This window comes from Garra rufa, chromosome 6 (genome assembly GCF_049309525.1).
Source record: "Garra rufa chromosome 6, GarRuf1.0, whole genome shotgun sequence".
NCBI classification, from domain to species: Eukaryota; Metazoa; Chordata; class Actinopteri; order Cypriniformes; family Cyprinidae; genus Garra; species Garra rufa.
The window spans coordinates 34,791,107-34,812,037 of record NC_133366.1 but is presented as its reverse complement, the minus strand read 5'-3'; the positions used below and the strand labels follow the sequence as shown (position 1 = coordinate 34,812,037).

General features: G+C 35.6%; 1 protein-coding gene across 1 annotated transcript in view; it reads left to right on the top strand.

Annotated features, from left to right (window-relative positions):
- The window catches only part of LOC141337234 (multiple PDZ domain protein), a 73,340-nt gene extending 57,465 nt beyond the window's left edge, over positions 1 to 15,875 (top strand). Inside the window, exons 23-42 of the mRNA XM_073843012.1 lie at positions 1,180 to 1,278; positions 1,394 to 1,459; positions 1,541 to 1,597; positions 3,019 to 3,184; positions 3,445 to 3,653; positions 4,060 to 4,151; positions 4,485 to 4,530; positions 5,964 to 6,041; positions 6,141 to 6,515; positions 8,492 to 8,575; positions 8,784 to 9,007; positions 9,129 to 9,276; positions 9,397 to 9,468; positions 10,788 to 10,836; positions 10,923 to 10,966; positions 11,073 to 11,183; positions 13,178 to 13,282; positions 13,401 to 13,504; positions 15,299 to 15,422; positions 15,630 to 15,875. Coding sequence (XP_073699113.1) covers positions 1,180 to 1,278; positions 1,394 to 1,459; positions 1,541 to 1,597; positions 3,019 to 3,184; positions 3,445 to 3,653; positions 4,060 to 4,151; positions 4,485 to 4,530; positions 5,964 to 6,041; positions 6,141 to 6,515; positions 8,492 to 8,575; positions 8,784 to 9,007; positions 9,129 to 9,276; positions 9,397 to 9,468; positions 10,788 to 10,836; positions 10,923 to 10,966; positions 11,073 to 11,183; positions 13,178 to 13,282; positions 13,401 to 13,504; positions 15,299 to 15,422; positions 15,630 to 15,794 — 2,418 coding nt within the window. The 3' untranslated portion in view covers positions 15,795 to 15,875. The remainder of the gene's footprint in view (positions 1 to 1,179; positions 1,279 to 1,393; positions 1,460 to 1,540; positions 1,598 to 3,018; positions 3,185 to 3,444; positions 3,654 to 4,059; positions 4,152 to 4,484; positions 4,531 to 5,963; positions 6,042 to 6,140; positions 6,516 to 8,491; positions 8,576 to 8,783; positions 9,008 to 9,128; positions 9,277 to 9,396; positions 9,469 to 10,787; positions 10,837 to 10,922; positions 10,967 to 11,072; positions 11,184 to 13,177; positions 13,283 to 13,400; positions 13,505 to 15,298; positions 15,423 to 15,629) is intronic.
- The last annotated feature ends 5,056 nt before the right edge of the window (positions 15,876 to 20,931 follow it).

Sequence of the window (20,931 nt, the reverse complement as noted above, 5' to 3'; positions counted from 1 at the left end):
AAATATTATTGCCATTTAAAATAGTGTTTTTCTACTTTAAAATACTTTAAAGTACAATTTATTCCTGTGATGCAAAGCTGAATTTTCAGCATCATTACTCCAGTCTTCAGTATCACATGATTCTAATATGCTGATTTATTATTAATGTTGGAAACAGTTGTGCTGCCTAATGTTTTTTTCGGAATCCGTGATACTTGTTTCAGCATTCTTTGATGAATAAAACGCTAAAAAGAACAGCACTTATTCAAAATAGATATTCATTCTATTCAGCAAGGATGTGTTCAATTGATTTAAAAAAAAAAGTGAAAGTAAGGACTTTAGAAAAGATTGTTAGAAAAGATTTCTATTTTTAATGAAGGCTGTTCTTTTGAACTATTTATTCATCAAAAAATCGTGAAAACAGTACCACAGTTTCCAGAGAAATATCAAGCAGAACAACATTGTTGTTCAAAGTTTCCAACATTGATAATAAATCAGCATATTAGAACTATTTCTGAAGGTAATCGTGTGACACTGAAGACTAGAGTAATGGCTCATGAAGATTCAGCTTTCCATCACATAAATAAATTATATTTTAATGTATGAGTAAATAGAAAACTGTTCATTTAAATTGTATTTTTGATCAAACAAATGGAACTTTGAGGAGCATAAGAGACTTCTTTAAAAAGCATTTAAAAATCTTACTGATCCCGAACCTTTGAACTGCAGCATATATAGAGAGAGAGTTTTGGAGATTGACAGCCATGATCCACATTTACTTTCATTATATAAAAAACAATCTTTTGTGCTCCACAGAAGAAAGTCATACAGGTTTGAAACAACATAAAAGTTACTTTAAAATAAAATTAAAAAAACAGTCAGATAGTCAGATTGGAATGGCTGATTTTAATCTGCTCTTGCTATTTTTGTGTGAAATATACATCAGAAGGCCTGAGGCTGAGACAAGTTAGTGTTGATGAACTCTGATTGGATTTGGATGATGTTTGATGATCTCCATCTGCTGGTCATAATAAGCTAATGCATCACTCCTACGCTGACCTAAATAAACTAGATAACAAGATTAGTTTAAAGAAAATCTGGGGCAAACTGGTTAACTTGAAAGTAGAAGTATGTTAAATGGAATGAGCGACTCTGGAGAAAGAACTTCACGCATTACATTTTTAATGTGTGTGTTGACAGGTTCAAGGTGTAGATGTGAGTGATTTTACTCATGAAGAAACCGTCGAGGCAATCCGTAGAGCAGGAGACAAAGTAGAACTGCTAGTGCAAAGTCCTCAGGTAACAGATACTGTCCACAGGCACATACATAATCATAAATCACAAATAGCCATACTCACTGCTAGAATATACACATAGAATATATGTAAAACATTTATCCCCTCTCTATGTCTAGTTTTCAGCTCCTGGCAACTGCTCTGAAGATGACAGTGTGTCAAAATCAAATTCTCAAAATCATCAGGTGTGTTTTTGTGTTCTGTGTTTAACATTAGTGTATTTAAGGTGATTTATATGTTAATTTAAAGGTTTATCTCATCTTTAGGAACCCGAGATCCCCAATAATTCCCCAAGCTACCCCTTCAGTCCCATCCCTTTTAAGGTCTGTATGTACATGTACTATGTTTTTTTGCATAGTAATAATCCGATATATGTATAAACAGTCAAACTCAAAATGTACGTACCTTGCAGAATCTGCAAACTGTTAATTATTCACCAAAATAAGAGGGATCATACAAAATGCATGTTATTTTTTATTGAGTACTGACCTGGACAAGATATTTCACATAAAAGATGTTTACGTATAGTCCACAAGAAAAATAATAGTTGAATTTATAAAAAATGACCCTGTTCAAATGTACACTTGATTCTTAATACTGTGTTGTTACCTGAATGATCCACAGCTGTTTTTTGTTTAGTGATGGTTATTAATGAGTCCCTTGTTTGTCCTGAACAGTTCTTCAAAAAAAAAAAAATCCTTCATGTCCCACAATTTCTTTGGTTTTTCAGCATTTTGTGTATTTGAACTATTTCCAACAATGACTGTATGCTTTTGAGATCCATCTTTTCACACTGAAGACAACTGAGAGACTCATATGCAACTATTTCAGAAGGTTCAAACGCTCACTGATGCTCCAGAAGGAAACACGATGCATTAAGAGCCAGGGGGTGAAAACTTTTGAATAGAATGAAGATGTGTAGGCTAGATTTTTCTTATTTTGCCTAAATATTATATTTTTTCATGCAGTACTGGCCTTCAGAAACTACAGAAGATACTTACATGTTTTCCAGAAGACAAAATAAATTAAATTCACTCTTATCTTCAAATTCAAAAAGTTTTAACCCCCCCCCCCCCCCATCAGTGAGCTTTTGAACCTTCTGCAATAAGTAAAAATGCAATAAGAAATTATTTTAAAAGGATATTTACCCAAAAAATTACAATTCTGTTATTCTGTTATTATCCTCATGTCTATCCAAACCTGTAAGACTTTCATTCATCTTCGAAACACAAATTAAGATATTTTTGATGAAATCCAAGAGCTTTCTGACCCTGCATAGATGGCAACGCAACTACCATGTTTAAGGCCCAGAAAGTTAGTAAGAACATCATTAAAATAGTCCATGTGACATCAATGGTTCAACCTTATTTTTATGAAGCTATGAGAATACTTTTTGTGCACAAAAAAACAAAAATACAACAATTTCTTCTCAGTGTCAGTACAGAAACTGTTGAATAAAGTCGTTATCGTTGTTTTATTTGCGCACAAAAAGTATTCTGTTTAAATGATGTCCTTACTACTTTTCTGGACTTTGAACGTGGCAGTTGCATTGCTCTCAGATTACATCAAAAATATTTTTATTTGTGTTCCGAAGATAAACAAAGGTCTTCAGGGTTTAAACAACATGAAGGTGAGTAATTAATGACAGGATTTTCATTTTTTGGTGAACTATCCCTTTAAATGAGAACTGATTAAATAATGTATTTTCTGAAGCATATAATCACTTTTTATGGTGCTGTTGTAGCGTACAGAAGACTGGAAGTTGGGGAAGCCTCCCCTCCTGAAACTGCCCTCTAGGCAAGTCGACACAGAAACAGATGGAGTGCAGAGGGTTCCAGAGAGACCACCCCTGCCAGAAGAGGCTTCGCATCAACACAGCGAGCTAGAGCAGGAGCAGGCCTCTTACTGGAGTATGTTTATGTGTGGCTTAGGTTTCACCTACATAAAGGGGAGCTTAAAGACAATCGAACCTGAAATCACCTGCACTGTGAAGAGCAGTGAACCATCCCTACTAGGAAACCTGCTTAATATACATACTAAATAATAAGCTTAGGGGGATCAAAAACATCATTAGCTCTGAATACAAATCAATGCCTTCATTAGTGTTCACTAATGTGTCTATATTGTTTTATCTGGATGTTTTTACATGTTTATGCATGTGTGTGAGCAGGCCGCATGCAGCAGAGGTATGGCAGTCTGCCTGGAGAGCTGCACATGTTTGATCTGGACTGTGGCTCACACAGCTCTGGACTGGGACTGTGTTTGTCAGGAAACAGAGATGAAGCGCGTGGTAGAATGAGTGTGTACGTGTTAGAGATCAAACCAGACGGGGCCGCTGCCGCAGATGGTCGGGTCAGAGTGGGAGATGAACTACTGGAGGTGAGAACGACCTCCTGAACTCTGGCCAAAAACATTTCATTTGTGCAGTCATGACTTTATGCTGTATATGTTGTTTATAATTAGAAAGAAAACCTATTTAATTTATAATAATAATGATGGTCATTTCAATAAATACTGATTTTGAGATTTTTTTTTTTTTTTTTTTTTTTTGAGAAAATTTTTATTCTGTTGAGATTTGATGCCTTCAAATTCAAACTATTATCTATTTTTTTTCTGTAGACTGTAGATTTTCTTGTAGATTTGCATGGGTCTCTAAGTTATGTTAAAGACGATGTACAACAGTTTCCCCCAGACACCCAATATAACTAAAAGAGCAAAACACAGTCTTGTGTCTTATCTAAGGTCAAGTGTTCATCTTCAGCATATTTATGTGTGTATTTTGCAGATAAATGGACAAGTGCTGTATGGACGCAGCCACCAGAATGCAACAGCAATCATCAACAACGTTCGAGCTAAAGTCAGGATTCTGCTCACGAGGTGAGACATTTCACATGAATGCAGATGTCTTCTCCATGCATTTTAATATACTCTTCATAGACGTATTTGATTTTTTGAAAGGCTTAAGACATAAAAAAAGGCTTAGGATTTTGAAATATTTCAAACAAAGGAAGATATTCTGCACTATTTTAAGTCTGTGCCAACTCAAAAGCACTGTATATGCACATGAATACTGTATGAAATTTGAAGTCAAGCTAGAAGCATTTTCACAGAAGGTCTCAGACGTTGTATACTACTGTATATTTATGTATAGTGTATGTATAGTGTGTATGTGTTGCATATTTTGATGTACGTATTTAATTTTCTCATCAGGAATAAAGCAACAGAGAACCAAATGACTGAAGGACCAGTAAAAGAGGTAATGGAGACACAAACACACACACGTTGGGTTTTCATGTTTTATGGGGACATTCCATTGACGTAATGGTTTTTATACAGTGCCTTGCAAAAGTATTCACACCCCTATCCTTTTTTCATGTTTTGTTATGTTGCTGCCTTATGTTAAAATGTTTTAAATTACTTTTTTCCTCATCAATCTACACTCCATCATGCACCATAATGACAAAAACAGAATGGTCACAACTTCATAAATGTATTAAAAATAGGAAAAAAACTTAAATAAGTACATTGCATAAGTATTCATACCCTTAACTCAGTACTTAGCTTAAGCATATTTACAGCCCCAAGTCTTTTTGGGTATGATGCAACAAGATTTGCACATCAACATTTGGCAATTATCTGACATTCTTCACCTCACCTCTCCACGTCTCAAGCTCTATCAGCTTGGATGGGGGCTGGCAGACATTTTCAGGTTTCTCCAGAAATGTTTGATTGGGTTCAAGCCCAGGCTGTGGCCGGGCCACTCAAAGACATTCACAGAGTTGTCTATAAACCACTCTTGCTGTGGTTCTCCTGTTGTAACGTGAACCACCTATTTCGATATTTTGATGCATCAAGCTTTTCCTCTACTTTGACGAGCCCCTCGATACAAATCATACCATTAAATTAAATTTGCCACAGGTTAACTCAAAATGTAGTTACATCTACAACCAATATGAATGCTCTTGCGCTGAATTTCAACTGTCCTAGATAAGGGTATGATTACTTATGCAATGGAATCATTTAAGTTTTTTAATTTTAATAAATTTGCAAAGATATTAAAAACCTGTTTTTCCTTGCCATTATGGTGTATGGAGTGTAGATTCATGTGGGGAAAATGTAATTTAAAGCAGTTTTACATAAGGCAGCAACATAACAAAATGTGAAAAGAAAATGAAGGGGTATGAATACTTTCGCAAGGCACTGTACAAATTGTATTTTCTATCCCTTTACCCTAACTGTACCTCTAAACCTACCCCTTACTCAAAACTTTCAGCAGATTTAGATTTTCAAAAAAGTTCATTCTGTATTATCTATAAGCTTTTTTCCACATGGGAACCAAAACATTTTCCCACAAGGTCAGAAATTGCTGGTATTGCTATCTTTGTAGGGACATTTGGATCCTATAATGTAGGAAATACCAGGCACACACATAAACACATAGAAATAGACTAAAATACTTCTTAAAACAGTAAAAGACACAATAATTATGGAGCTATCCTTAATTAACAAATCAAATCAATGTCAAAAAAACATTCTCAAATTCGTTACAATATAATCGCATAGTTATGTGCATGTTCCTGACAAGTTTATTGGATTTTTTAAATTTAATTATTTTGTTTTTATTAACATATTTCTGTATTTTTGGACATCTGTCACTTGCGTCATCTAAAAACAGTTTTATCTGTTTAGATGGACAACTGTCCTGTTGTATCTCCTGCCATGCCTATTAATATCATCAGAGAAGCTCAACATTTAGCTTTGTCACAGGTAAAACCATCAAATCGAATATTAGACAAAAACATGGCACAAAATATCCGCCTGCTTCATTCTCATTGTCTTTGTTCTCATGTTTCTGTTTGTCGATAGGATGGAAGGATCAGCAGAGAGGATAAACTCAAGTCCTGCTCCTCAGAGAATCTCAACATTGGTCTTCCTGCTCCAATCAATGCCACATCCAATCATAAGCCCTCCTGTCATCCTGCCAGTCACATGTCTCCCAGCTACTGTACTCCTCCGTCATCTGGCATTTCATCAGCTGATGAGAACATCCACTGCGGCTCCACAGTCGATCAGAGCTCTTGCACGACGGGGCCTCACAGCACTTCTTACTTGACCCAGTGTTCTGTGGGCTCTGACCCCCTAACATGTCCCATCATACCTGGCTGTATAAATACCATTGATATCTGCAAGGGCACCACAGGGCTCGGCCTCAGCATAGTAGGAGGCTGCAACACAGTACTGGTGAGAAATTGTAATTGAAACCAAGTGTATTAGACTTCACAGTCAAAATCAAATATCACAGTTATATACTGTATAGTAGCGATAGTCAGCCGAAAAAGGAAAATATTAGGGCTGGGTAAAAAATATCAGATTTCTCGATTTTAATAGATTCTTTTTCTTTATGAAATCTAACGAAACATTGTAGCACACCTCCCAATCCAATAAATTGCAAATAAGCTTTGTTTTTTTTTGTTTTTTTTTACTTTTCATAAGAAACAAAGTCTCAGATTTTAAATTCTGTCCATTTAATTACAGTATTCAAACAATAAATTTTGTACAGTTTTGGTGCTGTTTAATGTGGAGAGACAGATCGCTGTCAAATGGGTGCCTCAGTTGAAGAGAAGCAGCACTGAACTGACCATCTCCTCTGCTTTAATACCAGTTTCCAGAACAAAATAAACATGAATAAAAATCCAAAGTTATGTTAAAAGAAAGAATACAACTTATCCAAATCTATATCTTGTCTCAATCTCTCAATCAGTCTTTCAACCGCGCAAAGATATCAAAATTACAGCTTGTAAGAAATGTCACGTAACATAATTTACCTCAGAAAAAACATATTCGGTGACCATAAACTTGTTAGTCAGCTAGAAAATTCTAGAGAGTAGCATTTAAAATGTTGTTCTGCTAATTTATGCTGTCTAAACCATGGAAAAAATGTGTTGAAGCTGCTAAATCATATAGAGAAGGACTTGGTAAGCAGGAAAGGGCGTAATATTTTGACAAATTAAAGTTAATATGTGGTAAAGATACGTACTAGCAGTATTGTTTAAGATATTAGCCTAATATTTCACCTACCTGACCAAAAATGATGAGTACAAACATGAATGTTGTCAAGATTCTTGCAATGGAAATCCTGGTTAAGTTTGGCCAACCACAAATGCATTTTGTTCCTCAGACAATTATTTGTACTCTTCTTATTGATTTGTTATAACTTTTAGCAGTCTATAGTACTCCAAATGTTTTTCCTGGTCTGAACGAGTAGTACAGCCCAAAACATTACAATAATTTACCAATTTCAGCAGCAATAATTATCTAAATATGCGCGTTTCATTTGGTTCAGTGATATTATATATACAAAAAAATCAACATCAAATGGAAAATCTAATCAAATCACAAGCTTATAAATCAGAATTGAATGGAATTGTGAAATTTGTGTCAAAACCCTGCCCTAGAAAATATCAAGTCATCTTTTACCCTCATGTCATTCCAAACCTGTATGATATTCTTTCTTGCATGGAACACAAAAGGATATATTTAGCAGAAAATTCATGCTGTTATGGATTCCAAAGCAAAGCAACATACATTGCATTCAAGATGTCCGTTTTAATACTTGGGTATTAAACCCTAGACTTTGGTAATTCTACTGCCATGCTTTAGTGTTTTAGCTATAGGAATTCACTGTAAAAGTAGCTCATGTGACTTTAAAAAACCATACAATACTTTTGTATGGAGAACAGACTAAAATTTAAGTTTTATTTATTTATTTTATTTATTTTTATTTGTTTTTTACTGAAATATGTAGTAGAAAAATTTCTAGATCTGTAAAGTTGTCTAAACCATCCTATTTTTGTGATCTGATGGATGAATCTGAATTATTGTTTTTGAATGAAGGCCATAATTGCTCTTGATAAAGCTTATAAAATATTCCTTTAAATTAAAAATAAATATAGAAGTAACATGCTGCAATCACCAGAAATCAAAAAATGGGAGTTCAGACAATATTCTTCTTTTCCATTGGGCTTTTCCCTGGAAATAAACAACAGTACTTGGATTTTGAATCATTTAAAAGGAAAGAAAAATTATTAAAGATTCTGCACTATTTTTAGGTTCATGCCAGCGTGAGTGCGTGGTGTTGTTAAAGAATGATTGTCAAATTTTCAATTCAACTTTTCACTTTAATGCTTTCACTTTATTTTTATTTCTTTTTTTGTCAGGGTGTAATAGTGATTCATGAAGTGAATAAGGATGGTGCAGCACACAGGGATGGTCGGTTATGGGCAGGAGATCATATACTAGAGGTACAGAAGTTGTACAGATTGTAGTTTACTGATCTCTTCATAAAAAACTTCTATTGACCTAAGATGTGTACAATGAAGATTGCACTACTATAAACTCAAGCCTTTGACATATATTGACGAATTTTCAAACTGGGAACATATTTAATTTTCTTTTCCTATCCAGGTTCTCTGAATGGCTCTTAAGTATAATTATTGTTATCTCCTTCAGGTGAACGGCATTGATCTGAGAATGGCCACTCATGAGGAGGCCTTGAGCGTCCTGCGCTTGAGCCCACAGCGTGTGCAATTGTGTATCTACAGAGACTCTGTGACAGAGAACCACTCCACACACACACTCCAGAACCACACACCTGAAGACATGTGGGACCTCTTCAGTGTGGAACTGAACCTCAAAACGGGACAGGGACCGGGGCTTCGCATTGTGGGAAAAAGGTAAGTTATTGTAAAGGAGTATAATTACATTACAGAACTGCACACTAGAGCTCATGAATAATACATAGACTCAGCTGTTTTGCAATTCATCTGAATTCATATTTGTCTGCATGTCTTGCAGGAATGACACTGGAATCTTTGTGTCTGAGATAACAAGGGGAGGGGCTGCAGACTTGGATGGAAGACTGTTGCTAGGTGACCAGATTTTGTCTGTGAATGGAGAGGACATCCGAGCTGCATCACAGGACTATGCGAGTGCTCTGCTGCAGGTGCAGGCAAACACACTTCACTCAGGAATATAGTAATTAATGCGTTTCCTTCATAATCAAAATAATAGGGCTAATTATGACTCTCCTCTCCATGTGTGTGTGTGTGTGTGTGTGTTGTAGAGGTGTAGTGGGTCTGTGCTGTTGGAGGTTGCACGTTTTAAAGCTTCATCGCATTACTCTTATGGAGATCAGGTAAACTCTTTATACAGTACAACTAGATTGTTTCTGTTATGCAGTGCCTTTCAAACTTGGTGATCTGAAACAATAAATATTCATGTGTTATAATTTAAGGGTATATTTGTATATTTTAGGGTTCAAAATATGCTCTGGTTAAGTTCAGGCCAGTATATTTAGCAAAAATGCATTCGATTATGGAATTCCACCACTAAAAGAAAAAAGTAATTGTCGAAATTCAGATTTTTTTCTTAGATTTGTGATACAAACTCACAATTCTGACTTTTGTCTCGGAATTTAGAGATAGAAACTTGCATGTTATAAAGTCAGAATTTTATTCTCAGAAACTCAGTTTATATTTGTCACAGGTTGTTGTTGTGAGGAGCATGGGGAAAAACGAAGGAGCCAGGAAGTCACATAAACCGAGTTTTTAATAAATCCAGGAAGACGAAAAAGGGAGAAAACAACCACTAGAATGACATTAGACAGGACAAAGAAACTGGGGAAAGGGAGTGCTATAAATACTAAACAAACGAGGACTAATGAGGAACCAGGTGCAGGGAATACAATTAACTTAAAAAGGAAAGGACCATGACCAAATAAGGAAAAACTGGAAGTAAGACAGGGGGAAAACAAAGCAAATCAAGCCTGTACCCCTGACAGTATCGCACAATTCTGAGTATAAAATTCAGAATTGTGAGTTTTGCGAGTTTGTAGCACACGGTTCTAAAAATAAAATTCAGAATTGTGAGACATAAACTTGTAAACTTACATAAAGATGTAAACTTGCAATTCAGACTTTTTTTTCTCAGAACTGCATGATATAAACTAGCAATTGCGAGTTGTAGATGGAAATTCTACAATTCTTCAAGTCAGAATTGAGAGATATAAACTTGCAATTCTGACTTTTTTCTCAGAATTGCCTAATATAAACTAACAATTGCAAGTTACAAAGTCAGAATTGCTGGATATAAACTCAAAGTTGTGAGTGTATATCTTTTTTCTCAGAACTGTGAGACGTAAACTCGCAATTGCGAGTTATAATGTCTGATTCTGATAGTTTCTCAGAATTGCGAGTTTATATCTCACAATTTTGACTTTTTAACTTCCAATTTCAGGTTTATATCTTACAGTTCTGATTTAAAAAATCAATAAAAAAAACCAGAATAAAAATTTAGAATTCTGAGATAAAAGGTAACTATTAAATTCATCAAAATTGACAGTGAAGATATTTCAAATGTTATAGAAGTTTTTTCCCTCCCAAACGCTCATCTCAGATCTAGACGGTGCACAATCTAAAGTGTTTGAGAGTCTGTGTTCTGTCTGTGTTGTGGCAGGTGGGCGAGATGGACGTCCCTCTTCTCTCCTCTCTCAGCGCACTTGATTGTAAGAGTGTCACATCACGCAATTATTCACAATTCAGTATTCAGTTCTATTCATCAGTGAGTCAATGTTTTCATCTTTTTGCACAGCTGTGGATGAAAATGTGGACATCAGAACTGTCACCATTCAGAAGGTGGGTTTGGTTTTACATGCACTTTGAAAGCGGTAATGTAAGGCATGTTTCTGCAGTAACTGTATGACCCAGTAGTAACTGTAAGGTTGGTGTGATTCTGTCCCAGCATGAATGTGAGTCCGTGGAGCTGAGATTGAGAGGCACACAAGGAGATGGCATGATATGTATCTCCAACCTGGACCCAACCACACCTGCAGCACGCGCAGGACTTCTTCAGGTAGAGAGAATGAGAATGCTTGAGACTTGGGGCCAGATCTACCAAACAGGCCAAATTAGTGTTAGAGCACAATTTCATAAAAGCGTCAATGGGAGGGAAAAATTCTGTATGTGATTTACTGACAATGCGCACATAAAAAGAACACAGATGCAGCCAGATAATTTCCATAATTACCAGCGCAATCTACCAAGAGCAGCGCAAATTACCGCCTGCTTCAAGAATTTTTTTTTGAGACTGTAAATAATAGCGCAAAGTAATTTGACGAGCTCAAACGTTAGTAAATCATTATTTTCCACACACTGTACATTATTGTTGCTCCCCTCTGCTCCGCCTTTCTGAAACGCTTCGATTTTTTACAAAAGTCACATTGATGGAAACCAAGGTGTTCTCTGATTGGCCAGCTATCCGGTGCATTGTGATTGGCTGAATACCTCAAGTGTGTGACAGAAATGTTACGCCCTTTACCGTACTGTTTCTTGGTGCGACAAGATTGAAACAATAAAACCCATTATAAACAGGGCATTTGTTGAATCCAGTGGGGACAAAACTGCTTTTTATAATGACTCATACTGTCTTTTTATGTGTTACGTCACGCTGCGTAAACATAAACATGTCTGCATTTGTGATCGTAGAACAAGAAACAACAAGCACTAATCTACACTGCTCAAAACTCGCGTTTAAATAGTCAGTACTGAATTCTTTAAATATGAAAATGTACTTACAGGCCGTCAGTCAGAAGCACAGACTGTCCTTGCAACATTGGAATTGCCCCACTTTATAGCCTGGACCCTTTGTGTACATCTAACATTGTAAGCTGCTCTCCCAGGTTCAGGAAACAGTCCTCTGTGAAATGCGGATCACCCACTCGAATAGTTGCATTGTACTGTTCTGGAACAGTGTTGTAAATATAACTTAACCACTGATTTCTAGTTGTGTCCTCATTTGGAAGGCCAAACAAAGTACTTTTGCTTTTGCAATGAAACACACTGCGTCTCCACAACATGGCGGATGCAACAATACTACAGCCGGTAAAATACATATGGCCGGTGTTATGCTAATCTACTGTCGACGTGGACAAGTGGGGGCATGTTTGAACAAGCTGTTTTAGGGAGGTGTGGCTAAGTCTTAACTTTTATAATAAATATCTCTAAGATTTTGAGACTTTAAGCTTTGCAACTTTACAGATCTTATCTATGCACAAACAGCTTGTAATACTCCAAAGACAAAGGAAAACAAGAAACTGCACCATATGACCCCTTTAATACTTTCCTCCAATACATTTTGCATCTGAAAGGGAAACTCTTACAAATGTATATTCAATAAGGTCAGGTGCAAAAATAAGTGTGTCCAATTCTAATTCTTCACTGTGCATCTCTTTTAAATCTTGACAGTACTTTTTTTCTCCATATAATAGACTTCAATGATGCTCAAAGAATTGAAGGTTAAAAATGCAGTATCAGTGGAGCTTTAAAGGGCTCTAAACAACCGCACCTGAGGAATAACGTTCTTATTTAGTGAAACTTCTCCTCTAACTTCAAAATCATCCTACATTGCTGTTCACTTTGTAAACACTGGGTCGGTACTTCTGTAGCGATTTTGAAGTTGAAGGGAGGGAACAGAGTATGCATGACAAGAGCTAGACAAGACAAGCATTTGTGGTTAAAAAGTGTATAAAAAATGGCCGAACGTTTCGCTAGATAAGACCCTTATTTCTCGACTGGGATCATGTGAAGCTTTTGCACTGAAACTGCGTTTTTATCTTCAATCCTTTGAGCACCATTGAAATCCACTATATGGAGAAAAATCCTGGAATGTTTTTCTCAAAAAACTAGTTTACATACTAGATTCATTCTTATTATAGATACTAGTTTATCTAAATATCTAGTTCCTACTACAAAAATGTAAATGTCACAGGACACCAAAATGAATACTCCATTCATGGGAATGGCTTCCCACCATCCTCAGAAATGATGAACTGTGAATTGATTTTTCAGCTGGGTGCCAGGGTCATCAGCATTAACGGTACATCAACTGAACGTCTCTCAGTTATCGAGGCAAGTACTCTCCTGAGAGACAGCAGCGGAGCTGTCACACTGCAGGTGTGTATCTTCACACACACATTAAATCATTTCAGATACAAAACATAATCAAGTGTTCAGTCATTCTACACAGAGCACATCTTACCATGAATGTCACAATCTGTGTGTTTGATTAAAGGTGATGCCAAGTGGCTGTGCAGATGGAGCTAGCAAAGATCGGTCACCTTTAATTCACTCCTCACCTGGACTCTCAGAGAATTACAATACCCACAACCACCAGAGGTACTTGAAATGAATATTTATAACTATGTTATCATGCATAAAAAACCTACCTGATCTCAAGACCAAAACATACCTGAGGGGGATCATGTGACACTGAAGACTAGAGTAATGATGCTAAAAATTCAGGTTTGCTTCACAGGAATAAATTATATTTTAAAGTATATTAAAATAGAACACTGTTATTTTAAATTGCAATAGTATTTCGTATTTTGTTCTGTATATTTGATTAAATAGATTTAAATAAATTCTTTAAAAAACATAAAAAAAATCTTCCTTATCCCAAACTTTTGAATGGCAGTGTATATTCAAATAGAAACCAGTTGTTTAAAATTGTAATAATATTTAAAATTGCTTAATGTTTTTCTGTACTTTTAATCAAATAAATGCAGCCTTGGTATGCGTAAGTATGGAAGCCTATTTCTGCCACTGAATAAAAAATATCTCACAATTCTGAGAAAAAAAAAAGTGAGAATTTCGAGATACAATCTCACAATTGCAAAAAAAAAAGGTCAGAATTGAGTTTATGTCTTGTTAATATCTCGCAATTCTGACCTTATTTCTCACAATTGCTACTTTATCTCACATTTTTTACTTTATTTCTCGCAATGGCGAGTTTATATCCAATATTTTTTTTTATATCTCGCAATTCTGACTTTATATCTTACAATTTAGAGAAAAAAGTCAGAATTATGACTTTATTTCTCGCAATTCTGAAAAAAATCTGAATTGCGAGTTTATCTTACAGTTCTAAAATAGTTTGCAAGTTTATATCTTACTATTCTGAGGGAAAAAAGTACAAATTGCGAGTTTATATCTTACAATTCTGAGAAAAAAAGTAATAATTGCGAGTTTATCTCACAGTTTAAAAAAAAGAGCCAGAATTGCAAGTTTATATCTTACTATTCTGAGGGGAAAAAAGTAAAAATTGCGAGTTTATATCTTACAATTCTGAGAAAAAAGTCAGAATTGCCAGTTTATATGACGCAATTGTGAGGAAAAAAAAGTCAGATTTTGCAAGATGTAAACTTGCAAATGTGAGAAAAAAGTAAGAATTGTGAGATAAAAAGTCACAATAAAATTTTTTTATTTTTTTATTCAGTGGCAGAAACCGGCTTCCATACATTGGAGACTTTTAAAACGCTAAAAAAAATCTTGCAGGCCAGAATCTTCTGAAAAGTAGGGTTGATCCTTTTAGGGATGATAAAATGTTTCAATATTCAATGTGGGCACTTGATACCAGTAGCGCTGATCTATACAGTAAATTGTAGAAGTTATAAGTGCAAACAAAATCCCAAATGACTTTTATTCACCCAATATTTATATGGAATATAGAACTGTAATAAGATTTAGAAAGTCAATTCAATTCATAGGTCCTGGGACAAAACTTTTAGGTTATATCATACAGGACTTCAGTCAATTATGTTCCCGGCATGCTGACGATGGTCCTGACTTATTACTGGTTTCATCCTAACACGGCCTTCAGTGAGTCCATGAAATATATTAAAATTGCTCATTTTTACTGAAACGTCTGCTTGTGGATATTTCAGAGCCAGTTTGCGTGTGCAGTTCTGTAGAGGCGTTAGAGTCAGCAAAATTCTACACTCTAAAGCTCTGATAAAGGACTTGCCCTCCAGGGCACCCAGACTATTCACACACACTGTTCAATAGAAGTGTGATGCTTGCTTTTTTCCTTTTTCAAACTGTACTAAGAGATTAATCATTGCCCTGTTTGCCAACAGGGTGTCTGGAAGAAAAAAAATGGGTTAAATTCTATTTGTCTTTTGTGTGTTTAAGTTCTCCTCAGTTCCAGACTATCACTCTTGAACGTGGCTCTGCCGGGCTTGGCTTCAGTATTGTAGGAGGATTTGGCAGTTCCCATGGTGACTTGCCCATCTATGTCAAGAACATATTTCCCAAGGTACACAAGAAAGAGACTGTAACTAAAAATTGCGAGTTGAGTAAATCTCTTGAGTGCAGTGCGCCAAGAGATCAATACATGTCCAAACACACATTGAGTTTGCATGTATCATAGCATGTACGCTGACATACAGTCATCTGACTGAGAAAGGAATTTCATTTGTGTATTTGAGCGTGAAGAGTATGTGACAGTGCTGTGTTTCCACAGGGAGCCGCGGTGGAGGACGGGCGTCTGCGACGCGGTGATCAGCTGCTGACAGTAAATGGACAAAGTCTGGATGGTGTCACTCAATCTGAAGCTGTCGAGCTCCTTAGACAAACCAGTGGGACGGTTACTCTACAAGTACTCTCAAAAAGACTACCAACATGCTGATAATGTCACTGTCCTGTCAAGATGTTTTGCATAGACCTCAAGGAGCAGATGTAGATGGAAATTCTACAATCTGTATTTCTCAAAAAGAGAGAAAGAAAGTTATAAAGATATAAACTGCCAATTCTGACCTTTTTTTCTCAGAATTGCGTGATATAAACTCGCAATTGCGAGTTATAAAGTCAGAATTGTACAGTGGCCGAGAGAGCTCAACACGCTGCAACTTAAGAAAACACATGCAAACAGAAAAAAACGACAACAAATTAAAAAAAAAACATCTTCATCAGTTTGACAACACAGGCGCTGCAAATCCTCGCAACGCAAACACAAATACGGAAACGCGCTGCAAACACGAAAAAGCGCTGCAAACACAAAAAAGCGCTGCAAACACAAAAAAGAAGCGCTGCAAACACACAAACGCGCTGCAAACACAAAAAAGCGCTGCAAACACAAAAAAGAAGCGCTGCAAACACACAAACGCGCTGCAAACACAAAAAAGCGCTGCAAACACAAAAAAGAAGCGCTGCAAACACACAAACGCGCTGCAAACACAAAAAAGCGCTGCAAACACAAAAAAGAAGCGCTGCAAACACACAAACGCACTGCAAACACAAAAAAGAAGCGCTGCAAACACAAACGCGCTGCAAACACAAAAAAAGCGCTGCAAATAGCACGGAGCACAACGGAAATGTTTCAGGGGGACCTCAAAAAGTGACGAACCCATTTGGGACCTGATTATTTGTTCAGTGGCTGTTGGTCAGAGCAGAGTTGTTGTCGTTTTTTTTTTTGTGTTTGCTGCGCTTTTTTTGTGTTTGTAGCGCTTTTTTTGTGTTTGCTGCGCTTTTTTTGTTTGCAGCACTTTTTTTGTGTTTGCAGCGCGTTTCCGTATTTGTGTTTGCGTTACGAGGATTTGCAGCGCCTGTGTTGTCAAACTGATGAAGATGTTTTTTTAATTTGTTGTCGTTTTTTTCTGTTTGCATGTGTTTTCTTAAGTTGCAGCACGTTGAGCTCTCTCGGCCACCGTAGAATTGCGATTCTAAGAACATCAGTCTTTTTTTCTCCTCAGAAGTTGCAAGTTTATATCTCACAATTCTGAGAAAAGAAGTCAGAATTGCGAGACACAATATCACAATTGCAAAAAAGGTCAGAATTAAGTTTGTCTAGTTTATATCCCGCAATTCTGACCTTATTTCTCACAATTGCGAGTTTATTTCACATTTCTGACTTTATTTCTCGCAACTGTAAGTTTAAATCTCACAATTTAAAAAAAAGTCAGAATTGCGAGTTTATATTTCGCAATTCTGACTTTATTTCTCGCAATTGTGAGTTTTTATCCCGCAATTCTTTTATATCTCGCAATTCTGACTTTATAACTCACAATTGCTTTTTTAATATCTCACAATTCTGAGAAAAGTCAGAATTGCAAGTTTATATCACAATTCTGAGAAAAAAATCTGAATTGCGAGATATAAAATCGCAATCGCTAAAAAAGGTCAGAATTGAGTTTATGTCTAGTTTATATCTCGCAATTCTGACCTTATTTCTCACAATTTTGAGTTTATCTCACATTTCTGACTTTATTTCTCGCAATTGCGAGTTTATATCCAATAATTTTTTTATGTCTCGCAATTCTGACTTTATAACTCTCAATTTTGAGTTTAAATCTCACAATTCTGAGAGTAAAGTCAGTTTTGCGAGATACAAAATCACAATTGCAAAAAAAGGTCAGAATTGAGTTTGTTTAGTTTATATCTCGCAATTCTGACCTTATTTTCTCTCAGAGTTTATATCCCGCAATTCTTTTATATCTTGCAATTCTGACCTCATAACTCACAATTGTTTTTATCACACAATTCTGAGAAGAAAGTCAGAATTGCAAGTTTATATCACAATTCTGAGAAAAAAAATCAGAATTGCGAGATACAAAATCACAATTGCAAAAAAAGGTCAGAATTGAGTTTGTTTAGTTTATATCTCGCAATTCTGACTTTATTTTCTCTCAGTTTATATCCCGCAATTCTTTTATATCTTGCAATTCTGACCTCATAACTCACAATTGTTTTTATCACACAATTCTGAGAAAAAAGTCAGAATTGCGAGTTTTTCTCACAGTTCTAAAAAAAGTCAAAATTGCAAGTTTATATCTTACAATTCTGAGAAAAATAGTCAAAATTGCAAGTTTATATCTTACAATTCTGAGAAAAAAAGTCAAAATTGCAAGTTTATATCTCACAATTTTGAGGAAAAAAGTCAGAATTGCGAGTTACATGACAATTGTGAGAAAAAAGTCAGAATGTCCAAGATGCAAACTTACAATTGTCAGAATTGTCAAAAAAGTCAAAATTGCAAGTTTATATCTTACAATTCTGAGAAAAAAAGTCAAAATTGCAAGTTTATATCTCACAATTTTGAGGAAAAAAGTCAGAATTGCGAGTTACATGACAATTGTGAGAAAAAAGTCCGATTGTCCAAGATGCAAACTTACAATTGTCAGAATTGTCAAAAAAGTCAGAATTGCAAGTTTATATCTCACAATTTTGAGGAAAAAAGTCAGAATTGCGAGTTACATGACAATTGTGAGAAAAAAGTCCGATTGTCCAAGATGCAAACTTACAATTGTCAGAATTGTCAAAAAAGTCAGAATTGCAAGTTTATATCTCACAATTTTGAGGAAAAAAGTCAGAATTGCGAGTTACATGACAATTGTGAGAAAAAAGTCAGAATGTCCAAGATGCAAACTTACAATTGTCAGAATTGTCAAAAAAGTCAGAATTGCAAGTTTATATCTCACAATTTTGAGGAAAAAAGTCAGAATTGCGAGTTACATGACAATTGTGAGAAAAAAGTCAGAATGTCCAAGATGCAAACTTACAATTGTCAGAATTGTCAAAAAAGTCAGAATTGCAAGTTTATATCTCACAATTTTGAGGAAAAAAGTCAGAATTGCGAGTTACATGACAATTGTGAGAAAAAAGTCCGATTGTCCAAGATGCAAACTTACAATTGTCAGAATCGTCAAAAAAGTCAGAATTGTGAGATTAAATTCACAATTCACATTCAATTAATTCACATAAAAATTTCAGAGAAAAATTCTACAAGCTGTATTTCTCAAAAAAAGAAAGAAAAATCCTAAAATGTAGTCTTTTCTAAATGCAAAAATATGAATATGAAATGTGTAAAGTGAGAGAAGCCAATAGATACTAGTGCTAAACCAGTGGTTCTCAACCAAGGGGTCTGTAGGATGAACTTAAAATTATTTAACTAAATATAACTTTAAAACACTTATTTTCCCTTAATACATTTTTACTGAAGTACGTACACATACAGTCAAACCAAAAAGTATTCAGACAACAGATATAATTGATTATATAATATTTTTTTACTGGGTGCAGGACACTTTAGTTTACTGTATTTATGTAAGTGAGGATAGCAAAATAAAGTAAACTGACATATTATACCCAAAAATTCTTCATACAATGAACTACCAGTAAAATTGATACAAATTTGCGACCAAAAATTATTCAGAGACCATTTGCTTAAGTGTTTTTTCTTTCATTGCTAATGTGACCTTTTTACACTACAGACTGAACAAAATTAAGCATTGCTTGGTAATTGCTTGACCTAAATTGGTGTTATCTAATTGTGTACTTAAATATAACAGCTGACAGATGACAGCTATTCAACTTAATTCATTTGTGAGACAGTCTAACAGATGGATGGTATTATCAAGATGAATTTGTTCTGACACAGTTCAACTCTTAATTCTTGTCATATTTTATTACCATTTTCAAAACTATAGCGAATAATAAAGTGTGATAAAGTGAGAAATGTTGAAGGTGTCTGAATACACTTTTGGTATGACTATATATACAGTGCTCTCCACTAATATTGGCACCCTTGGTAAATATTAACATAGGTGGCTGTAAAAATAGTTCTGCATGCTTTATCCTTTTGTTCTTTCATTGAAAAAATCTACAAAATTCTAATCGATCATTGAAGTAAAGCAATGGAAGGTGGGGGGGGGGATTCATTATGAAATAAATGTATTTTTCTCTATTTCACATTGGCCACAATTATTGGCACCCACTTATTCCAACGTTCTTTTCTCAGTTTTCTCTTATAATGCCTAATGAGTTTTGAGAACACCTGACAGGAGATTAGAGATCATTCCTTCATACAGAATCTCTCCACACCCTTCAGATTCCCAGCTCCATGTTTAGTTCACCCCACTCATTTTCTATAGGTTTCAGGTCAGAGAACTGATATGGCCATGGCAGAAGCTTAATTTTGTCGTCAATTATACATTTTTTTGTTGATTTTGATGGTTGTTTTGGATCATTGTTCTAATGAAACATCCAACCACGGCCCATTCTAAGATTTCTAACAGAGGTTTACATCTTTTTTCTGTTGGTATTTGATAGAATCCATGATGCCATGTATCTGAACAAGATGTCCAGGACCTCCGGCAGAAAAACAGACCATTAAAAATCCAGCAGTATATTTAACCATGGGCATGGGCTACTTTTTATCCCTATTTGCAACAACCCTATATGGTGGGTTTGCTGCCAAAATGCTTTTAGTTTCATCTGACCATAGAAGCCAGTCTTGTTTGAAGTTCCAGTCATGTCTGACAACTGAATATGCTGGAGGTGGCTTTTGGATGAGCAAGGAAGATTTTTCTTTATACCCTCCCGAACAACATGTGGTGATGTAGGAGCTGTTTGATTTTTTTCTCAGGCTTTCTGAACCGAAGACTCAACTAATCTCTGCAATTCTCCAGCTGTTATCCTTGGAGAGTCTTCGGCCACTCAAACTCTCCTCCTCTCTCCGTGCATTAGGACGATATAGACACACGTCTTCTTCCAGGAAGATCCGTAACACCTATAGTTAATTGGACCTTCTTAATTATTGTCCTGATGTTGGAAATGGGGATTTTCAATGCTTTAGCTATTTTCTTACAGCCACTTTAGAACTATATTCTTTGGTTTTACTCCTTGTAATGGATAATTAAGGGAATTTGGCCTTGCTGTTCCTCATATTTATAAGTTTGTGGAACAGTAAGTCATGGCTGGGCAATTTAATTTAATGTAATTTTACTCATGAGAATTTATAGGGGTGCCAATAATTGTGGCAAACTTCC